Below are 23,495 nucleotides of genomic sequence, written 5' to 3'. Positions count from 1 at the left end.
ATGGCTCTGTGTGGTCAATGCCCAGATTCTCTCACTGTATATCTCCAACACACACAAACACAGATGTGCCTTGATTAACATCTGCATTGACACTTCTGCTGACTGACTAGTGTGTTAGTAGCAGCACCTAGTGGTGAAATAAGGGAAAAGCTCTAGGTGAGGCAGAGTTGTGCTGTGTTGTCAAGCATCTCTTGATATCAGTCATTGTGTTTATTGGACACAGCTGCTCTGCATCCTCGGATTCTCAGAGAAATTGTGATATCTTTCCTCAGCATCAGACAGTCATAAATACAGACAGACACTAACCAGCTTTTTGAAACTGTGAATGGACAGGTGATGCTTGAAATCAGTCTGAAAACATACATAAAGCAGTTTTGCATTTCTTATTTTTTTAAATGTTTAACTAGACAGCTCTCTGAGTGGATTCACTGTAATTGAAACAAGCCAAAACCTTTCTTACGACAAACACAGTAATATAAATCTTTGATTCCTTGCCAAGCTGCCTATATGTGCTTATGGTTGTGATTATACTCTACATATCCATGTATGCAGATAGCTGCACCCCTTATTGTTCATATTGTTACCCATAATATTCCCCAGCCTCAGACTCCTAATGCATAGAGCATTATTTCTGTCTGCCGCCTCAATCTCTTAGTCGCTTCCATATGTGTTAGACTGACGTGCAGGTATGAAGGCTGCACAGTATATCCCTACCAATCAGTGCAGAACGTGACTGTGAGTCATGACATGTACAGTAATGCAGTCCATTCCTAAATTATAAGCCAGGAATTTCCGGCTTTTGATAGGAAAAAAAGGAGGATTGATGGATTGGAGTCTTGGGGAGTTTAATTGTTTGTGGAATTTTCGGCTCCCTCTCTTTTGGATGGTGGAAGAGTGAGGAGAGAAGAGGAGGGAGTTGAAGAGAGATGGATTTAGTAGCGGTGGACAAAGTAGTAAGGTGAAAAAAGGTAATGGGAGGGGCAGAGAGGCCACATGCGAGACTAACAAAACACTGGGGGACCACGAGAGAGAGAGAGACAGGAAGCTGGCGCTTGGGATTGGAATGAGGGGTTGAGTCGGTGAGTAAAGTGGGGGAGGGTCGTGTTGGAAGAAAGATGGAGATGGGGAAACGGGGGAAGTTGTTGTGGGTGCAGTAGCAGAGATGGCAAGAGAGGGAATTGGGAACTGACACTTTTGCAGTGTGGCAGACAAATGAAATGACTCCTGATTCAAGCTTTCAATACACTTAGGCAGACCAACATTAAATGACCTCAGTCAAATGCAAGGTGCTTGATGAAAGTAAACACTGCATGAAATATTGCAGGGAAGCCAGGTGTGTTTTTGTCTAGTCTGTCTAGAACACTGAATTTAGAGTCACGAGGAAGCGGAGGGACTTGGATCAAGCTTGGAGGTAAATGAGAAAGAGGTGGACAGAGTGGGGACTGGGGCCAAGAGGAAATGAGGGGAGGAGGCTAGAAAAGGGGGCTGTGTAGCTTGAGGACGGATTGTGTAAGACAGCACTAAGCCAAAGGCTGATAAGGTGCAGCTGTTGAAGGAGCGAAAGAGTGAGAAAGTAGTGGGAAGAGCGAGTGAGACAGAGAGAGATACTGATGACACAAATGTAGCACATGTTCACATTTATTATGTCGATGAGTTCAATAAAATCCCCTCTGTGAGCCAACGCTGCTCAGTCCTAAAGACATTTTCTCAGCATACTTTTCAAAAGTTGGACGAACGTCCAGCTCGACATTTTTGCGTGTAAGAAAAGAAAATATTTCATGCATAGTTTGCTGTGAGGTGTTTCTTTTGAGGGTGGTTCTGGGATATGTTGGGGGGTTTACCAGGGGAGGAAATGGTTTATGTCTTTCCTTTTTCCCTATATCAGTTTTTATCTGCGTGCCCACTACATACAACAACAAGCATTCCTCAAATCCTGCTCAGAGTTTGGGACAGATCATTGTTTTCAAGCCACAGGAATCTAGTCTGTGACAACCACCCCCTGAGTCTGGACTTTACATAGGAATTCACCTTTTTGCTAACATGCAGGAGTGCATGAACTGCTTCTATTCTATTCTATTCTATTCTACTCTATTCTATTCTATTCTATTCTACTCTATTCTATTCTACTCTATTCTATTCTATTCTACTCTATTCTCTTCTGTCCTGGATATTGCGGGGGTCTATATTTACCGCTGGTCGGTCAGTGTTCCTTCCTGTGTTGGGTGTGTGATTGTAGTGAATGCCTGTGGCTCAAGGCCTCAGTATTGGTCATGGCCAATCTAAACTTTGTTGCTCATGAGAAATTACAGGGAAGCTGGACAAATACATATAACTCTACAACCACTGTCACAATGCCAGGTCTCAGTGTTTTTTCTACAGCCAGCTGTACGAAAAGGGAGAGATATTGTGATTATATTTACTTTTTTATCCTCAACGGCAACAAAAAGTGTGTTGACTAGAATAACACAAAGCAGCTGTACTTAACTGCTGAGGGACAGCGGTGATTCGCGCTGAATGTCAGCACAACAATATGCTCACAGTGACAATGTTGACACAGTGATATTTATTAAGTAATGTTTACCATGCCTCACTGTCTTAGTTAAGCAAGTTAGCATGCTAACACAAATCACAGCTGAGGCTGATGCTTTGTCTTTAGCTTTGCAGGTATTTGGTCATAAACCAAAGTATTGGACGAATTTAAATTTTGACTTGATGGTGGCGCTAGATGAAAAGTCAAGGGGTCAAAGTTATAACAATTCATCCTGTGGGGAACATGAATGTCTGCACCAAAATTTCATGACAATCCATCCAAAAGTTACTGACATATTTCAGTCTGAACCGTGTTGGAATGACCAGCAGACTGACATTGCTGCTAGCGTGGCCTCAAAATTCCTGCAATTCTCTGGAAGCCGTGCGATAATACATTTCATATTCAAATTTAACTGCCAAGTGATTCCATTAATAATTCTCAGGCTTGAACCCTTGGCTCTGCATCTAGGTGAATTAAATACATGTTTATTATGATGCCTGCCAAGATGTTAAAGACATTTAACTTTCAATGCCAATGGTCTGTTTGTGATCATATAATACACAATAGGGCAGACTGGAAAAATAATTTCATGACAAGGATATAACCCCGAGGTGGCAGCTTCATTACTTCTGTCCAAGGCTCATCTATTTTGATTTGTCTCACATGAATCCTGTATCATTTACCAGAGCCGTAGGCTTTTTTTTTTTTTTTTTTTAAAAGAACCATATGAACTTTTATGAAAGACAGCTACAGACCTTTTAACTCCCACTGTCAGGAATTGTTTATTTCAAGAATCCATTTATAGAGGGTTGTTTATTGATGCACAGCTACTCTACATCAACAACTTTCCAAGAGGCAAATTGAGTATGTTTTGAGCACGGAGAGCACATTTGGGTAACATAAGGTGATAGAAAATGTCAATTCATGTTAAGCCAATGGAGTAATCCAATAACAGGAACAAGTGAATAATGAAAAAAATCCACCATTTGTAAAATACTGTAACGCCAATACCCACAAAATCATTAATGACATAAAATCAAGACAGCATTCAGTACTTTCTGAAAGATGTTTTTCAACAACACTCAGCAAACTGAAAATATGAATCTCACTGAATCAGTACAATAAATGGATCAAAGGTTTACTGTGTGATATTGTGTCAAAAACACCTTGAAATTATCAATTTTGTTCTCATGACTAAATGAAAAATCTGTGCCACGAAAATGTAAAAGATAAAAAGAACTGTAATAAAACATCCCTTTCCCGTGTTATTGACATAGCATCAGCAAATTATATAATCACACTGAGAACTGCGTGTGGAACATTTCTCGTTGCCAAGTGTTTCCAGTAAATACTTGGCACGAGGCAGGCCGGGCATATATGTGCATGATGTTTAACAGGGTATTAAGACTTTCAACTCTTAATCATATTCTTGTCGCATCCTCACTGATGCTGATACTGATGCTCATGAACTACAGTACTTCACACACCTATGATTGTTTGCAGGTCCATCAAAAAGAAGTGAAAAAAGAAGGATGAAACAAGATAAACAAGAAATGAAAAACAAATACATAAAAAAAGACCATAAATAGAGACAACATCTTCTCCTCTAGTGGGATCTAACTGGTTCCCACACCCATGTGGTGGGGTCAGTCACAGCTGGATGACGTAGTCCAGAGGGCTCCATATTCCCACGCTGCTCTGCATGTGATATGGAGCCACTGGGACTGTGGTGCAACCAAGCATGCCCACACACACACCCACACACACACACACACACAAACATGGATAACAAGCATGGATGCCAGAAGACATGCATGCACATTTACAAAAATGCATACAAACATACTCAGACACTTTCCACATCTGGATAAAAAGCCACCAGTACTCATGACAGTATTGTATGTAATCACATGTGATGTAAACTGATGGACAGAAGTCAAGGTTCTCAATGTTCTCTTGATGGCTCATAACACTTTAAGATCCCTCCAGGCAGCCAGCTAGTTAGTCTGCCTCTGTTGACATTATGGTAATTCTCCAGCTGTGCTGAGGCCATCACAACACTGCTATTGTATCTGCAAAGATATGGCCCCAGCTTGGAGATGCCATCGTCATCCACATCATCTTTTAAATCAAAGCCAAACAAACACGCACACGCACTGCGCGTAAGAATCCAATATAGACAACAACTTCTTCTAACTTCAAATCTCCTGTGCTTGTTTATAAGAGTGACATAACACTACATATATTTTCTCAAATTAAAGAAGAATGAGAGGTGTATTGGCATTTTTTCAGTGACACATGGACCTGATATTTGCCAGCTCATGCTGACCTTTGACCTTTCTGTAGAACAAGGCAGGAGGTTCTCATCAGGTATTCATGGCAGAATATTAAATTAACTGATTTTTGTAAGAGCTCAGGCCATTGCAATTGGATGTTAAGAAATGTTGATTAGAAGATTAGCATAATATCCTAAATATACTGTGTGTATTTCCATTAAAATTCACCCTTCATCCATAAATAACAACTAATTTCTAACAAACAATTCTTACACATTTTTCTCAAAGATTGCAGTTGTCCTACAACCACAGACGTTCTGGATGGATGCCCAAGGTGGTGCATATAAACAAATGCATGCCCAGTTGCAGTGAACATATTTACCTTTAATTTCATCACACATACACACACACACGTGAACACTGCTTGCACACTGACCTTTGTCAGCCTCATCCTGCCACTGTCACTCCTCTCCACACTCCTTCTCTTCACAGATGTTTTTCTGACCACCGGCACTGGTTGCACCTCTTGCTCCCCGCACCAGTCCGAACTCAGGACACAACCCATATAGGTGGACGGGTCCTGGACTTGGGGACTTTTTCCTCCTCCTCTCGCTCTCTCTCTCTCTCTCTCTTCTCTCCTTCTGTCCTCCCTCCTCTCTGTCCCTCTGTCCTCTTCCCCTCGTCCTCTAAACAGGCTCCAGCCCGGGCTCCTGGGCAGCTGTTTTTGTCAGCTGGAAAGGAGGAGAGGGAGGCCCTTCCCCTTTTCCTGGCTCTCGTTCAGCCTCGCTGTTACGGGGACAGAGGGGAGGATATACTCTCTCACTGCCTCCCCCCCTCCTCTCCTCTCTACGCACACTTTAAAAACACCTCTCTTTCCAACTCGGCTCCGCAGCAGTCACACATGTGGACTCCCCATTTTTCTGCCTCCCCCGCCCCCTCTCACTGCTCCTCTTTGTTTCACACCCCAACTTTCTTAAACTCACTTGTTTCCCAACTTTACTTATTCCTTCACGTGACCCTTGGCTCAAATGCCGATGCTCAAGGATTCATCTTCCAGTCCAGTAAAGCTGTAGCCTGTCTTCACCCTTTTCTCTCCTTTTCGTCTTCTTTTGCAATCCTCCCATCCCAGGAACACGCCTCTGCCTTCCTTCTCCCTTTCCTCTTGCTTCTACCCGTCTACTAGGTTGCCTCACTCTTACATATACAATTACCTCTCTGTTCTCACCCCCACCCATCTCTCCTCCTCAGCTCCCCTCTGTTTCCTGCTTCCAGATACAGGCAGTCTCTCCTCGGCTCAGGCAACTCATTGTTGGTATTGTCTAGAAAACAACCAAGAAACCACAACAGTGACGGCAGCTGTTGGGATCCTTGGTAAGCCAGTGATTCAGCCTGGACTGAGCCTCCCCTTGTTTACAATGCAACGGCCTGTAAACAAGGTCTCTTTCACCTAACATGTGACAAAGGATGCGAGGGGCTGTAAGCAGGAATGTCAGATGCATCCTCGTCATTGTTTAGATGATTTATGTCTTAATAGTGAAAGAAAAATGTCAAAATTTCAACACAAAGAGTCTCCCTGCATTTTTAATATTGCTACAGGGTGTGAAAAATATTAGCATTACTCATGTTTCTTTCCCTCTTGGTCTCTTTGCTGTTGTTTATTTCTTCTCCCTTGAGTGTTTTGGCTGCTGCGCAAGAGCTCACAAGGCTTGGAAGAGTGAGACTGTACCCCTTAAAAGGCAAATTCTTGATGCTCCTCCAAAAGCCCCCCCCCCTTTTGTATTTACTCTCTACATTCCCCCTTTCCTCTCATTTGTTTTCTTCTTTCTCTCGTTCTCTCTGTGTTTCCCTCTTCTTTCTTTTCTCTCTTCAGACGCAGAGCAGTGGTGAGGCAGTCTTGTTGTTGCAGGCATTTTGCCCCAGACAAGCCTTCCAGGTGTCCTTCCTTTCCTCCAGCCTCAGCCCCCCCTTCCTATACCCTACCATCCATCCATCCATCCATCCATCCATCCATCCATCCATCCATCCATCCTCCAACCTTCCCTCTACCCCAATTCCTTGTTTTTTTTTTTTTTTTAAAAAAGTCCACCTTCTAGTCAACGCCAACCCCTCCTTTTGTTTTCTCATGATTCCTCCCCTATATGTATGTCTCTGCTTTCAGGCAAGGTTTCAGACATGAGCTCAGGCTGCAGGCAGCGTTTACAACAAACCCCCCTCATGGTTTTACATGCCGTGAAATTAACTCCTTCTAATCAACTCAGGTCCCATCAGAATCCTAGTTTCGCATCTGGAAAATATGGAGACAGACAGGAGTTTAGTTTGCAAAGACGGAGCAGTTAACTACTGCAAATTTCAAAGCCAGAAAGAAAGATCCAAATTTCATCTGATCAGAAAGTAGATTGTACTAATACTAAAACCATCTAATACTTGATCTTTTTTGGCATCTTCCATTGCAACATACTTGGCACTTGTTAGTAGACTTGGCAGAAATCACTTTTAGTCTGGATCTGGGAAGATTAATGACGGATCTCTGGAAGATGGGGTTTATTGATAAGGAGGAAAGGAGAAAGGGATAAAGGGAGAGAAAGGACACCGAGAAGAATTGAGAAAGACAAGATAAATCAAGGCCAAATATGGAGAAACAGAGAAAAAAGGAGGGGATTGTATTCTGAAGAAACAAATGCTGAAGCAACAAAGGAGTACAGAAATAGACACAGTTGTGATGATGTCAGGAATGACGCTACTCAAATCTTCTATAGGCCTTGTTCCATATCACAGCTTCTTTTCTCTGAGAATGAAAGCTCATATCTCAAGTTGATGACTTCCATCTACTCCAGTGGTTGTAAACATATGTTACACTTTCCCAAAGTTGTAAAACAGACTTCCACATTTCTTTGTGCTAAATAAACCTTTCTCACCCTCTCTTTGGCCCCTCCGCTGTGTCCAAGCATCTGTATTCATGGTTCAGTCTTGAACTACTCATAACCTCACTGTATGTTTGTGTGTGTTAGTTAAATGGGCATGGCAAAAACATGCAGTAGTTCTTGAGCTGCAGACAAAGGACAGCCATGCCAAGGGTGTATGCACTGGTTAAACTTACATCTCATCAAGCACAAGACCCACAGGACAGAAAGGACAGGAGGATTATTGCAGGGCAACATACAGACAACCTGATATACTGTACTAATGGTGTATCGGAGCGGTGTTTTTCTGGGTTTGTTTTGGAGACTGTCTGACCCCCAGTGGGCAAAAATACCTCAATGCTACTTTAACGTTTTAAGGAAAAGTCTGCTGTTTTTCTATATCTTTCTCGTTGTCAGCAAATCCAATTAGAAGACCAACACCAACAAAGAACTGCTCCTACTAACAAGTCTTGTCAGTGTAGAAAACCTGATATATCCTTATTCCTCTGTGCCATAGAGCTTCATTGTTGTCCAATAACTATTAAAAACACCTAAAAGAGTCCACATTGCTGCACTGGTTGATATGGTCCTTCTCTGTGATGAGCATGGGGACTGTAGCTTATATTGCGCCTGCTGCTGTAAGCATCAGATGTGTATTAATCTGCCACTGAAAAAAGTCAAACAAATGCACCATTTCCTTCTCTTTGAGTAATGTTTGCTAAAAAATACAGCGCCCAGCTTTTTTAAGAAATCATTTAGCTGCTTTTAAAACAATGAAACTATGTATTTATGAGCTGTTGTTACACATTTACATCTTTAGTAAGAACCAATGGACTGAGTGTAACAAACAGGGGAGTGAAGTTAGAAAGTGCTGAGAGACAAACCAGTGCATTAGCTTTTAGTTGTTAAAAATACATATCACCAACCTTGTCCTTTAAATCACATTTAATCAAAACCAAGCTGCATGTGAATTAATCAGGATTTTAACTGGTTTTTCAACTAAAAGTAAAAAAAATATCAAGGTACATACTGGAAACAGTAAAAATTTATAGGATCAAGCTAGACTGGATAAAAAAATTTCACACCTGTGTTGCCCTCTGTGCCCAGTGGGCGCCACAGGCTCGTGAACAGAAAAGAATAAAAACAGGGTCTATAATAATTGGATGAAATAATAAATCATGTGGCTGTGAAACTAAAAAAACAAACAAACAAACAAAAAAGCTACAAAAGTGCAGAAACTGAAAAATTACTGCTGAAAAATATGAAGGTGTGGTGTAGATGATCCTTTACATTTCATGGTCGGGAGGATATATCCTCATTTTTGTAATTGACGTCAGATTTGACACAGAGCACACTGAATACAAAAGCAGGAAACAGGGTCTAGGACTGAAGGGCTTCTAGCTTAGTCATCATGGAAAAGACTGAAGGAAATTGAAATAAAAGCCAAGCCTGGCTAGAAATCTGTCATACCCAAATCACCGTGATGATCCTGCAGATAGAAAATAGTGCCCAGTGCTGCTCTCTTTTTCCTCTGCTGCATGAATCAACGGACTCAAACAGGAAACCAAGTAAAAATGGCCAATAAAAGTTTATAGCCGCTCACGCTTTAAATCTACAGTAGGTTACAGTAAAGTGATGGTATTCTGTTCTGTGAGGCCACAAACTCCCGCAGCAGTAAGGAGGATACTGCTATGTTAAAAAAAAACAACTGAGGTCAGACTGTTTAAATCTCTGTGTCAATTTCAACATAAACTTTGACCAGTGCAAGAGATTTTACAAATTCATCACTGAAAACTGTGTCTTAACTGCCAGTTTTCACACACCACTGTTTCCATCAGTGCCTCACATAAACTGGTTAACAAGGAAGAAACGAAGACTTCTCACGTCATCTGGTACAGTAAATAAGGCATCCCGCATGGTGTGACATACTGAATGCAATGACAGTCAATAGTTTCTGGGTTTTTTTTGTGCATTTATCATCAACAACATGTCACAACATGCTGTGACATTGGATCTCTGACCATTGCTCAAACCTTTAAAAGTATACAGAGTTACTATCGCCCGTAGTTTACAGCCTTAAAGGATTATAACAGTGCTGTAGTATGTTTTAGCACATTTACTACATATATACTTTTAAATTTCTCCAACCACTCTTTCGAGGCACATGTAGTGTTTTGGAATTTAGTTTTTCTGCGAGTCAGATGTTTCCATTCAGTTCTTTATGGTATATGCTTGATATCAATAATCTATTTTTACATAAACACATATCATTAGCATATTTTGAACATTGTTGCCTTTTCTGTTATAAGCTAATATTGGCCAGTAATATCATCTGCCTCCACTAGCCTGACTGTCTGAAGGTATTAAAAAAAATCCCCCCAGCTGCACCTCCAAAGCTCCCCAATCATCTTGTATTATGTGTAGTGACCAGCAGATTATTCAGGAAGTTACTGTATACAGCCAAGACATAGTTCAGCACATTACCCCCAGTAAAACTAAACAAATGTTACATAACATGTTAATTATTGAGCTTTTGAGGTGCTGGCACATGTTTGGTTTTTTGTTGTTTTTTTTTTTTTTTACCTTTAAAGGAGGGGTTCACAATTTTTCAAGTCTGTCTTAAAACAACAGTCAGGAGCCCAAATGAACATGGAAATATGTTTTTCATGCTGTAATCATTCCTCCTGTTCATACTGTCTGTTAAAAGATCTCTTCATAATGCACTTACAACGTAAGTGATGAGGCCAAAATCCACAGTCCTCCTTCTGTGCAAAAATGTATTTAAAAATTTATCTGAAGCTAATATGAAGCTTTGTCATCCAAATGAGTCAAATCAAGTAGATATCTTTCAACGATCTTTCAGTCTTTTTAGTGCCAAAGGCCCTCTTTTTGTTAATATACTTCTACCACAGCTCAACAGAGAAACACTGTCCAAGGAAACACAAAGAGGGAAATTGATGCTAAACAGACTGTAACAGTAGCAGATATCCACTTGATATGACTAACTCAGACTGCTGAAGCCTCACAAAAGCTTCGGATAAACTTTTAAATGCATTTGTGCACAAAATGTGGACACACTGTAGATTTTGGCCTCCATCACTTACATTGAAAGTACATTTGAAGGGGATCTTTTAACAGCCAGTATGAACCGGAGGAATGATTACAGTGCGGAAAACCTCTTTCAGTGGTCATACGGGCACCTGATTGTTGTTTTAAGACACACTTGAAAAATTGTGAGCCTATCCTTTAACAGAGACAGGCTAGTTGTTTCCAGTCTTTGTGCTAAACTAACTGCGTGTTGGTTGTAGCTTCATATAGGCCTATAAAGATAAATCATAAGAGTAATATCTTCTCATCTAACTGTCAGCAAGAAAGCGAATAAGCGTATTTCCCAAAATATCTAACTGTTGTTCTTTGGTTGTCACTAAAACACAAAATCCTAACTTTAAAGCATGGCTAGACACCAAATAATTTCTTTGTAGAGGGTTGTGTGGAATAACAGAAGCTCAACATACAATCCTCATACTTCAAGGGTTGTAATCAGTACATAATTTCTGGGTAAAAATGATAATTACTTCTGTTTCTAGAACACAGTGGCAATGACAGTTGTTTCTTTTTTTGGAGATGGCATTCTGACATGAATTAGGCAGGAACCTGCTGACGCTGAATCTCAGTGGATTGGCCACAACACTGGAAACAGAGAGGAGAGGCTGGGAAAATGTCTTTGTGCTTACAGTGGATCTAAGTGCAGGCAGCTGTTCTATTAAAGACCAGTTCTCTCTCCTCGCTTTTAATCACTCAAACTAAAAAGAAAGGATAACATGGTAGCAGAGAAATTGTCCAAGGTTTGATATGAAATCAATTATTAGTTACAGCTTTAAATATCAGTAAAAATGTGTATGAAAAAGTCTAGAAACAATGTTTTAAAAACACTCTGCAAGTGATTTTTACTGCGGTATTTTTTTTTTATGAGATATCTTGGTACATGGCATTGGAGCCACAGGCCTGCATAAACTTTAAGGGTCTACAGTTTGCTACATGGTTAACTTCACCGTGGTTTTAAGATGTGATTTTTTTCTGGGTGACATTGAAGTAATTTGCACAAAGTGACTGAAATATGTCCCTTTCCTTCAGTGGATATGTAAGTAATAAATTCCTCACATTCATTTTGGTTAATCTGGGCCACTTGAAAACAGGCTCATGATGAGCTGATCAAGAGAAATTCTAAAAACTCCCATGACTGTTTAGTGGTGCGAGAAACATATTGAGGATCTTATGAACACTATGGATAATCAGGGAATGTTGGACCATATGTTGTTGGATAAAATGTATCTCTAATTAAATTTCTGCAAAATAATACCAGGCTTATGTTGACATCATAGGTAGTCTATTACCTTTTATAGTTTACAAAATGTATTTAATAAGTGATTCACAGTTTAGGTGATTAAAACAAAAAACAAAAAGTGGTTTGTATATATCAGAAAGCCTATTGTGCCCTCTTGTGGTTGAACTGAGACATTGTTTTACATGCATAATTGCTGGAGATGGGCCGTGTAGGCATGAAAAGTCGCCCCCTCTTCTAATTACTTAAGTTTGTACGTTTGTGTGGATAAAGTATGAATTTCCTCATCCTTAACCAAGGTGTGTCCTCCTGTAGGTGTTCATGTTGCAATTTGATATTCCGTTTTCCATGAAGCTACTAGCTACTTAATTGATAAGCTAATGAGAGCTGTTGCTAGCGCGAGCTGTAGGCATTCCTTTGATCTTGATGTGACGCAGTTTTTATTTCTCCACTTGGAACAAATTGCACTTAAAATCTTTCCCATTTGAGGTCCCTCCCAGGATTAAATTGGGATTTGTTATGTGGGGGCGGGAGGAGGCCATGAGTGCACATGTGTGTGTGTGCACAGACTGCAATATTTGACTGATATCATTTGACAAACTGTAAATAAAATATAACAAGGTGGGACAACCCTCTGCTAATCAAAGTTATTCTAGATACTGTTGGCAGTGTGCAAAACTACAGCTGTTGACGGTAAAATCTTTCTGTGCACTCCCCTGTGTATCTGTATCAAATAAGAATGGTTGTTGCCACTAAAGGAGATTATAATTATAACAGAAGTCTTTTTGAGAGTTACATTAACTGGTATTAACTTACATTTTACAATATTATATACACAGGGTGCCAACACCTTTTCAATTTTCCAAACCTTTCCATGAAATTCCATAAAATTTCAACCACCATTTCCTCACAATCTTGCTAACCATAATCTATAGATAGGAAAAATGGAGAGGCAACTACATGTGTACTCACTGAAGACACATTATCCTAACTAGCTAGATAGAAGAATTTTAACTTCCAAATCAATACTACAGTGGAAACAATAGGCTAATATTACAGTTAATTCCATCATAGAGACCACAATCAAACTAATAAAGTATCAGTAAGACCAGCATCAGATCCCAGATGGGCTGATATGGAGCCTGTGTGGTAGTGAATCTTTGTCTACATATTATATGGTCTGCAGACCTTCTGGTAGCTACCCACTTCCTGACATTTTGTGGCATCCCAAGAGGTAAGAGGAGGTCCAATAAACATTAGAAACATTTCCAAGAAACCTCTCTCACACTCTGCACTGCTCACAGCAATGGTTCCCACTGCATGTTTAAGTTTCAGAAGGGACTTGTGCATTGATACACTGGCATTCCTTAAATCCCTATAACTCTGCTTAACACCAGAGAATCCTATTTTCAAAAGACTGCATATCGCTCTTAATCTTCCCCATCAAATTTGATTTGATTTGACACATTAATGATAGAGGGCTTGGCCGTGTGTTTTTACTCAACACATTGACTTTGTGAAAGAGTGGTTCCTCTTTACTTGTGACTATTCTTGTTTGCATGTTTTTGCATAGCGCTTCATAGAACATTCTGGGATCTATTACCGTCTGCCTGCTGTCACTCTGTAGTGTTATGCCTTCAAAGGAACCTTGTTGCACAGCCTCACATGCAGTTTTACAGAATGGGCCACTGTCTGGGTTCCTGTTCATGGTATTAAAAACATCTAGCCGCCTTTTTTATCAGACTGACTGATTGACACAGTCTAATGTCTCTGGACTGCAGAGACTCAAACAGCTTTTTAAGCTCCTCATGCGCGTCCATCATCAGCCCAAGGTTTTTAACAAAAGCAACTGAACTCAACTTTGCTGCTAGCCCCTCATACATACATCTTTCACTTGAATTTCAGTTCACATCTTTACTTACAGCTGTGAGGTGATTGTAGAGTGCAGAAAACATTGTCCAAACAGCATTTACAGTTTTGAAAGATGAAGCCCCCCAACTTATCCCTGAGACTTGACCAATCCCTCTCAAACATACACCTACTTCAGAGACTACAGCATCAAATTCTCTTAAGGTGTTTGGTGACTGATTATACAGACAGTATAACTTGTCAAGAAAAGCTGTGAAGTGGTTCTTCTCTGTGCATTGTTTGACTGCATATGATACACTCCAACTCCAACCTATGGTTCAGACCATGCCAGCCAATGAGGCCTAAGAAATTACTTTTCAGTTCTGAGAACACTCCTTTTTATTTGCTTACCGTTTATTTGCATACCAACTGCGCAGAATCCCACCAGACATTCTTTAAGAAACACATTATCAAGGCCATTTTTGAGCATCCAGTTTAGTAGTTCAATACTGATTCAATCTGTGGTTGTATTCTCTAGTTCAAGAAGATCTAAGAAGAAGGTCAACCACTCTGAGCAATCAACTGACATTGTGAGGTACACAATAAGACAAGACTTTTTGCTTAACGAGCTGCTTTCATCCACAATAACAGTGAGCAGGCCACTCTGACGCCTGGGACACACTGGATGCGTGAGCAGAGCGTGTGCGTTGCGGAACCTCTTGCTTTTCATTTTGGCGCCCATGTTAACAGGTTAGAGCAGCCACACTGCCTGCGTGAGACGCGTGTGGCTTCATCTAGAGATTTGAGGTCTCACCTACGCCTGGGACACACTGGATGCGTGAGCGGCGCGTGTGTGTCGCTGAACTGCTGCGTCTCTCACGCTTGCAGAGTCCACACTGGAAGTGTGTCTGCTGCGGTGCTTCTGCCACTGGTAGCCCTATCGCCTGACAAGAAAGATAGGGCTGCCAGTGGCAGAAGCGCTGCAGGTAAGTTAAAGCTAAAATTTCAGCTTGTGTTTTAAGAAAACTTGACTCTAGAGCTTTCTCATCTTGTCTTTTCAGTATGTCTTCAGCTGATTTGTTACTATGTGAGACACCCTACAGTTCTGCCATTGGCTAGAGAATGTGTACCGCAGTTTTCCTGCTGTCATTGCCCCAAGTGACCCCGCTTCCCTGCATGATTTGTATCCCATTTTTTTATTTTTCACTATAAGAAATGGGTAAGTCTTGATGAAATATTCAAATTGATTTCTATTCCAGCAGTCAGGTAAGTTCTCACTTGCTGCTCCTACACCCTCTCCCCTCTCCCCTCTCCTGCTCCTCTCTCCTGTGCAAGCTCTTCTGCTCTGCTCTCATCACCTGCCCTGTTCTGCTCAACTCTGCATTTAAATGACAAATGGAATTGACAAAGGAAAAGGAAAACCCTCATATTAAGTGAAAGTGCTGATGGCATGACATGATGATGACAAATCTTACAACAGATTGAAAATGCACACAGGGACAATAAATTTGAACTAGCTTGGCCATTCAATTTGGTACTTTTATATCAAGAAATGAAATGATTGGATTACCTGGTGAACATATTACAAAAGGTACAAATGGCTTTGGCACATGTGCCTAGCTAAGCTAGATCAGTATGATGTCTGACGTACCTTTTGAAGAAGTCTGTAAGCTTCCTCCTCTTTGCTTCACTCATTTCCACATGCAACTTGAAACTTCAAAGTTTCAAGGAAATACATTTACGCATCATACACACAATATGTAAGTGATAATAGGAGAGTAAAAAGCTTAATAAACTAAAATTGAACAAAGCTTTGTTCCTATGAGGGGCAAGACAAGGACCACAAGCTAGTTCCCTTTCATAAATTAATGTTATAGCTAGGAAAAGGTCAAACTAGCCTGCATTACCTAGCCATGGTGTAATTTGAGTTGCTCTGATATTAGGCTCAAACTACGGTTGTCCTGACAGTGCTGAGAGATTTCAGTATGTGCGAGCTTGCTTGACAGTTTAACTCGAACTAGAGCTTGCCAGCTAACTTAATGGAACAGTTAGTTACCAAAGATTGGAGGCAACCTGCTTAAACTATTTTGTTAAAGTTATAGTATCATTTTGTAAAATCGAAATAGCAGAATATCAGAGCAATTTACATTCTGTTATTAAGGTCGGTTTCTGACCTATTTTTCTGCCTACCTTGCCATCCACCTATCACTCTGCCATCTGTTCTGCCTGACTGACTGACAGACAAATGACAGAGGTTGCTGATCTGCTTGGTAGCTTTTAAGGAAACTCATTGACAGAAAAAAGTGAAACCCTGCGAAAGTTCTGATGTTCACAAGTTCTTACATCACCTGATTTAGGCCTATGTTCTCTACAGCTATGAAGAAAACATGTTTTAGTCATCGTTTGAATTATTAAGACAGAGAAAAGTGTAAAATATATACATTGTTGAAGATGTGCAAAGCTAAGTGTCCCCTGATGACATAGAAGAACATAGGCCTATGTGCCATATTATAGGATAAATGACCAATTGAGATAATAATCGTCAAAATAACCAATAATAATAATTATTATTATTAATAATTAACAATTAAAATTATTATTAATTATTTTTATTATTTTTTGCAGCACCAAAACTCCATCTGCTTAGAAAAATCATTGAGAGACTCCAGAATAGCTACTAAATGGACCTTGTAGTGAGATTTTCTGTTTCCAAGGTGAAGAATGAACTTCAGTGAATCAGATTTGATCTTGTGCATTTGTACAACAGTTGAAGAAATTATGTATACAGTACCTACCTATGTACTCTACAGTGTATGCTGAGACCACATCATCATCACATCAGGAAGTGTACTACAGTGGCATCTTGTGGTTGAACTCAACATCCTGATGATACAGCCATGTTAAACATTTTTACTCAAACATCACTAGGGAGCAGTGCAGGCAAAGCAATAAGCGGGAAGAAACCCGAGAGTTATTTCACTCATGCTGCCTATTTCATCAGATTTCTTTGTCTGAACCTCTGTTCTCAATTTACTGTAGTCTCTACTGCAGCAGTTCATTATGCCACGATAATTATTATTGACCAAGAATTTCATTTTCTGAAAATATCTTCACCTTTCAGCAACAGGAGTGTCGGTCTCCTGCTTAATACTTCCTTTAATGCATCTTGAACTCTTAAATTTATAGGCGACATGAATTACATAATAATAAGTCATATTATTACATTATTCTTAAAACTATTTCTTTTATTATACGACTGAATGAGTGAAAGTTTGAATGAGTAATTATGTTCTGTGGATTTATTGTACCCTGTGACTGAAGTGATACTGGACTAAGGTAAGGTGTCACAGGACTGCCAGGTTCATTTCACATCCAACTGGTTCAATGACTAGTCTGTTTTGCCCAAAACCTAACCATAATACTCTTGGCAACGGGTTTTGCATGGTTCCTAAAGGACAAGTTGTGTATTGTGCACATGCAAATGCATGTCTGAATGGGGAAGTCTATAAAATTCTGTTTATAGGGGCTAATTCTGTGTGGAGATGAGGGTAAACCTGAAAGAGGACAAGAGAGAGAAGAAAAGAACACCAGCTATGGAGGATTTTCTTACTCCTTCACAGATTTTTCCTTCTGGTCATCAAAACCAAAGCCTGAAACTCTTGGTAACTCCCAAACAGTTCAATCATTGTTTTGACAACAGTGGCACCCCCACACATTCCAGCAGTAGCTGCTGGATCTGAACTCCTGTAGAGTTGTCAGTTTGAAATGGTTTTTATTAATGTATTACCCCGGAAAAAAACGTTTTTTTAATATGACCTGACATTGTTTGGTGATAACTCCTAAACTTATCAGTTTCAATTTGGCTAGTCATTCACTGGTCTTGTCATTGGCCAAATAAGAAAGGAAAGGGAAGTTAATTCAATGATAACAGAGAAATGTTACTATATTGTGAAAGAAATTCATCATTTATCCTGATGTGTTTTTGGACTGTTTGGACAGACGGGGCAGTCCCATGTACAGTTTACTGTTTTTTTTATTCCGAAACTTAAAATAAGAAAGCAAAGGGAAGTTAATTCAATGATGGCAGAGAAATGTTACTATATTGTGAAAGAAATTCATTATTTACCCTGATGTGTTTTTGGACTGTTTGGACAGACAGGGCAGTCCCATGTACAGTTTACTTCCCATTCATATTCCATTGTCATGACAACCACTGAAAACACAACTGTCTGTCAGTTGCTTGTCGGTGCTAGACAGGAAGTAAGTATTAGTAAGTATTCTAGGGGTTTTCACATTTGTGTGTGTGAGAGGGAGAGGGAAGGAGAGAGAGAAAGCTCTGACACTAATATAGATGAAATGTGTTTTAATAGCTTCAGACAAACTCATTAGTTAGTCTGACAATGCTGTGATTTATACCACACATAAGGAGCTTTTATGGTGTTTGATAGCTCTCTAAATATTAGACTGGTGGTAAAATGTCCATAGCCAGTTCTTGGTCCTGTGTCTAAAGCTTTAGTTAAGGTTTCTAGTGATAAATGACACTTTTTCAGTGCTGCAATAAATAAAAAGATAGTCAAGTGTCAGCCCTTTTTATATCAATTAATATAATATATTAATAATACCAATAAAGATAGTGAGAGATGGTATCAACTCTTTGTACAGTTCCCTCTACTGATTGTGAAAGCTAAGGACACAGTCTATTATTTGTTGGCATATACTGAACATATATAATTGTATAGACATGTTTGCCATAGTTTATTCTGTATCTGGCCAATTTAGAGTTTTTAATTCATTACAGAGATGCTTCTTCCCGTGTCTTTACCCCACATCTGCTAGTAAGCCGTTAGGCCTAAAAACACATGGAGCTTGGAAAGGAGATGGGTAGACATAAATTACTGTGCTTTGAATAGACTTTGTATGCGTGTGTGTTTGTGTATGTATGTGTGTGTGTGTGTGTGTGTGTGTGTGTGTGTGTGTGTGTGTGTGTGTGTGTGTGTTTTGGCTATGTGTCTACCATTTCCGTGGAAAATTTCCCAGAGTGGTTTTGACTCTGTCACTTTTTCCTGTGCTGTTTTTTTTATTCCAAAACTTAACTTGAGCAGAGGCCTGTCATGTGGTGACACAATTCCAGAAACGTCATTCAGACTAAGCTAGACGAAACTAAAGGTTAAAGCCTTCTTTCAGAGTAATACTAATTAAAATGCATTAGTGACAAAGCTTCAATCATCGCCTCCCAATTGAACTCTAGACTGACACTTTCAACAGCATCTCATAATTAGTCTTATATCGAACCTATTAAGTTTACATCATCAGCTCATCTGTATTTAGAATGCACATAAAAGCTACACAATAAGTTACATTGTATGATACCTGGTCTAATGATGATGGGATGAATGTTGATGAATGGTTGAAGGAAGTGCAACAGCTGTCCTCCCTCAGTGTTCGCGCTTAGTAAATACACCTCTGCAATACTAATACTAATACTAATACTAATGCATTTTTGTTAAAGCTATTATATGTAACTATTCTGCATTAAAATGTCTAAAAACAACTAGACCTATGTTATATATTTTGTTGAGTTGTGTACTTACATTGTCCCAAATGTTTCCAACAATTTTCAAACCCAGAGAAATCCGTAATTTTAATCAAAGAAACAGTCCGTTTCATTTGGTCGCCTGTCAATGGTGTCATATCCCCTCTACAAAAGAGTATATGTGCACAAGCCACATTTTTACGATAAACTTTTAGATTTTGGTCGTTTATAATTATATCTTTTCACCAGATTAAGGATTTTAGTGAATCTTAGTTTAGTTAGGATTTTAGTTCGACATCTAGATCTTAAGATATCAGAGAAACAAGCTGAGCAAACATCAGCGCAACTCGGCTCACACAGAGCCCCTACCGGATGTCCTCTGCCCATTAAACAGCATCAGAGACACACTGATTTTTTTAATGTGAAACTACTTTATTCACTGTTTTTACCGGTTTGAATCACTGGGTCTGTTTGTTCTGGAGAGGAGGAGACCCCTGTGGATAATTCGGCTTCCAATAAAAACATCCTGAACGATGAACACTGAAGCAATCCTAACCGTGAGAAGCTTGTTGTTTAACAATGAAGACAACAACTCCCATGATCCCATGCTACATCACAACGTCATCAAACTCTGTCTTTTGTTATTGTTTTGATTGAGAGACCCCAGGTGGCAGATAGTACACATTGTGTGTTTACCGCTGCACTAATCAATATTTTATTGTATTATATAACTATGTGTTATGTGAGAGGGTTTGCGATCGACCAACAGGGAAATTGTCATCCAACTTGGTAGTTTTCCCTCAACTCTACAAGGTGTTTTAATGTGTTCCAGATCATTGTTTTGGGGTCACGCCACAACTTTACTGTTGTTATTCACTCTCACCACTCAGCTGATTTCAGCAAAAAACAAACGAAAAAACTCCCTGTGCGCTTCCTGCTCAGCACCAAACAATAGACAAAGTTAGCGACTAGCTAGTTAACACAGAGCATTTAGCAGCTAAGGATATGGATATTTCCCCTAAGGAAATACCCATATCCTCGAGACAAAGACAGAGTTTAAAGGAGAGTGTATACTAGACTAACATTAGGTGGGTGGCCAGAAACCCACACTATTGCCAGACAAAAATGGCAAATAAAATATGGTTAATGTATAGTTAGGTTTAGGAAACTTAAAACTTAAGTTAAAGTTAAGGTTGGGAATAGTTCATGGTTATGGCTAATAAAAAGGAAAATGTCAAATGCTATGGACTTGGATGGGACACAAACTCAGTTCTTCAGCATGAAAGCCAAAAACGCTAGACTGCATCCACCATCCCACCCTCCACACCCTTACTGTACTTAATATAAAGTAATACAAAAAATAATATAAAATACATAAAGTGCACAATACTTCTTGCATTTGCACAGAATGTTGGCATCTGATATAAATCATGAGATGCAGACTTGTCCAATATGGACGTAATTCCTAGGGATACTGAGTTATCAGAAACACAAATTAAAGCTAATGTTGCTCTATGTTTGCTGGATGTGTACCTGTAGATTGTTTGCTAACACGTTTGCCATAACAAATTCATACAGTGATAATATTTCAAAACTGGATTCTGCTCCAGCACTGACTGACTGCAAATTGGCAACATGGCTTGATTTGAGTAAGATTACTGTGCGGTTCCTGGCAGGGTGATCCCTTAGATTCCTCAGCATGGAGACATGCAGAAAGACTCTTTGCTGAACTTGAACTGAAGGGCTTTCAGAAATTCAGATTCACCCAACCACATTACCCCCTCTAGGCAAGCCAGGCTGTGCTCTGGCCAAGCAGTGAAAGAACTATATTGTCTGCATCCTTTTACGGCACATTCAGAACAAGTGAATCAGCTAAATTGTTCCAAAGTTTTGAATATTTTGGTGTTTGAGTTTGGTCGGAAGGATACAATATGATCTTTGAAATATTTGGTTTATAGTATATATAGTCAAAGTGAAATAAACACTCATAATTTAGCACCTGGAGGACTCTTAATGCCATACTTGTAATCCACTGGGACAACTTCCTGATGTGATGGTAGAATTCATGTGTGTATATAGAGTAAGACTTTTATACCTGCAGGTATCCAACATCATATAAACAAAAAGACAAAAACAGGTATTCATTAGTTTTGCAGTTGTAAATAGTAAGCGTATGAATGCAAGAATATGAGTTACTGTGAGCTCTGATGGGGTCACAAAGAAAATGATTAAAGTAATGACTTGGCTGCTGCACAATGGGAGGAGATGATGTCATACTTGACCTGACTGGTTACATAGAAGTTTGCTTTGAATCATATCAGCTAACACTGGGTTAAATAAGGATACAAGGCCAATATAGCTGCTCAAAATAATGTCCTTGTGCTTATTTCTTGCCAACAGTTGGATGAGAAAATACTAAAAAAGCTAAGTCCACATGCTCTGACAGCCTTGTCATAACACTGATTGTAGCTTTACAGTGATTCCCTGCAGAGGTGCAACTTGTTTACGTTTTCAATACGCATCACATGAAGCGGTCAAGTGAAAGGCTTACGATGGTGCTAAGTCATTTTAATTAACAGCATAATTACATCTTCCCTTATCTCAACACTTTCTCAAACTCCCTCGTCTCTCCCGTACCTACCTTCCTCCCCCATTCTCTGCTTTTATTCACACACTTGGCAAGCAAACAGGTCTCATGAGGTTTTCCAGAGGTCCAGCTCACGGAAATGTCAGTTTGGTACATATTCTGCTTGAAGTAAAGACAGACAAGAATCAGAAAGGAGGAATTAGATGTCCCATTTATTGCCTTGAATATTTTTATGCCTGATTTGAGTCTAATACCAATCATTCCGGACTACCCTGAGTTCAAGTTCAAAGATCAAGTCAAAAGTGGTAAGTTTATATATTTGTGAAGCTGATGTCATTGCCAGGTTTATGGATGACATCACCTGTGGACACACACATACCGTGTGAACCCTTCTTGTCAAGGAAAGCTTGTGGGATTATAGTATCATGCAGTGATGTCATTGGGAAGAAGGTGCTGGGTTATACAAACTGACATCATTATTTTGGAAGGATTTCCTTAACATTCTTGTTATTATTTCATTAGGTGACAAACCAACACCCTCTTTGAGACAGGTATACGTCATGCAATCCAATTTTATTACCTGTGGGTACAATACAGTATTTTCTTTTCATCTAAATCCTTCATTTGTTGACATGAAATACAGTAGTAAGACCCAACTGCTTTTGTTTAATAGCCTGCATTTATTTGACATGTCAGTATGTTGTCTGACATGCCCAGGCTTTGGTCAGGGCTTCATCTTTGCTGTTATGTCTGGAGACAGCAGACAGTGATCTCAGTTTAAGGTTGGGCCGGCATTATCCTGCTCTCACTCTCTGAGATTGGGTGGATTGTCAGTTTGAATTTGGGTGAGGTCCCATTAGATTGTGTGTGTCTTGGGTTTAGATAAATGTCCTTTTGTCTTCACAATTCATGGGATAAAGGACCACCGTGAGTGCCAATTTTAGGATTCGTGGGGTTTCCAGGTAGAAGAGGCTGGTTTAAAAGAAATCTTCCAGATAATCTTGTCCAGTAGCATAGATGAATGGGAGAATCACAAGACATGGTGGTAACATCGGTAGATATAAATAAAACAACAATGTAGAATGAGGCGAGAGGCCGGAATGGGTTTAAAATGGGTCCTCACTCTTATACTGTGGTTCAAGTAAAGATGGGCAGCAGGCAGCTGTTTGCAGTGAAAAAGCTCTGACAAACCCACCGTACACTACTTGCCCAGCACCAAACAGCAGACAACATTAGCAACTAAAGCTGGTGAACACAGTGGAGCATTTAGCTGCTACTAGCTGCTTACACTCACCACACAACTCCAAATAAATGATAATCTTGCTTAACATCAACTTATGTGTAAACAGGCCACTGTTTGCTAATGCGTTCGCAGTATACAACTTTATAAGGTGATAATAAGTCAGAATTGTGCTTACAGCTTGTTGCTCTGCTCCCAATTACTGCAGGTTTAGGCTTCAGCATGCTAACTTGCAGCAA

The 23,495-nt window shown here is 39.8% G+C and overlaps 1 protein-coding gene across 5 annotated transcripts in view; it reads right to left on the bottom strand.

The window, feature by feature from the left end:
* The window catches only part of tns2a (tensin 2a), a 53,966-nt gene extending 47,976 nt beyond the window's left edge, over positions 1 to 5,990 (bottom strand). For 3 of the 5 annotated variants that reach the window (XM_044352273.1, XM_044352274.1, XM_044352276.1), the window contains exon 1: positions 5,243 to 5,989. In XM_044352273.1, coding sequence (XP_044208208.1) covers positions 5,243 to 5,371 — 129 coding nt within the window. In that variant the 5' untranslated portion in view covers positions 5,372 to 5,989. Of the gene's footprint in view, positions 1 to 5,242 lie in introns of all 5 variants that reach the window. The other 2 variants (XM_044352279.1, XM_044352275.1) reach the window with 2 other exon arrangements.
* Between the last annotated feature and the right edge of the window lie 17,505 nt (positions 5,991 to 23,495).

Source organism: Thunnus albacares, chromosome 5, assembly GCF_914725855.1.
Source record: "Thunnus albacares chromosome 5, fThuAlb1.1, whole genome shotgun sequence".
Classification (NCBI taxonomy): domain Eukaryota; kingdom Metazoa; phylum Chordata; class Actinopteri; order Scombriformes; family Scombridae; genus Thunnus; species Thunnus albacares.
The sequence above is the reverse complement of the archived record's forward strand: the minus strand, read 5'-3'. Positions and strand labels throughout refer to the sequence as shown.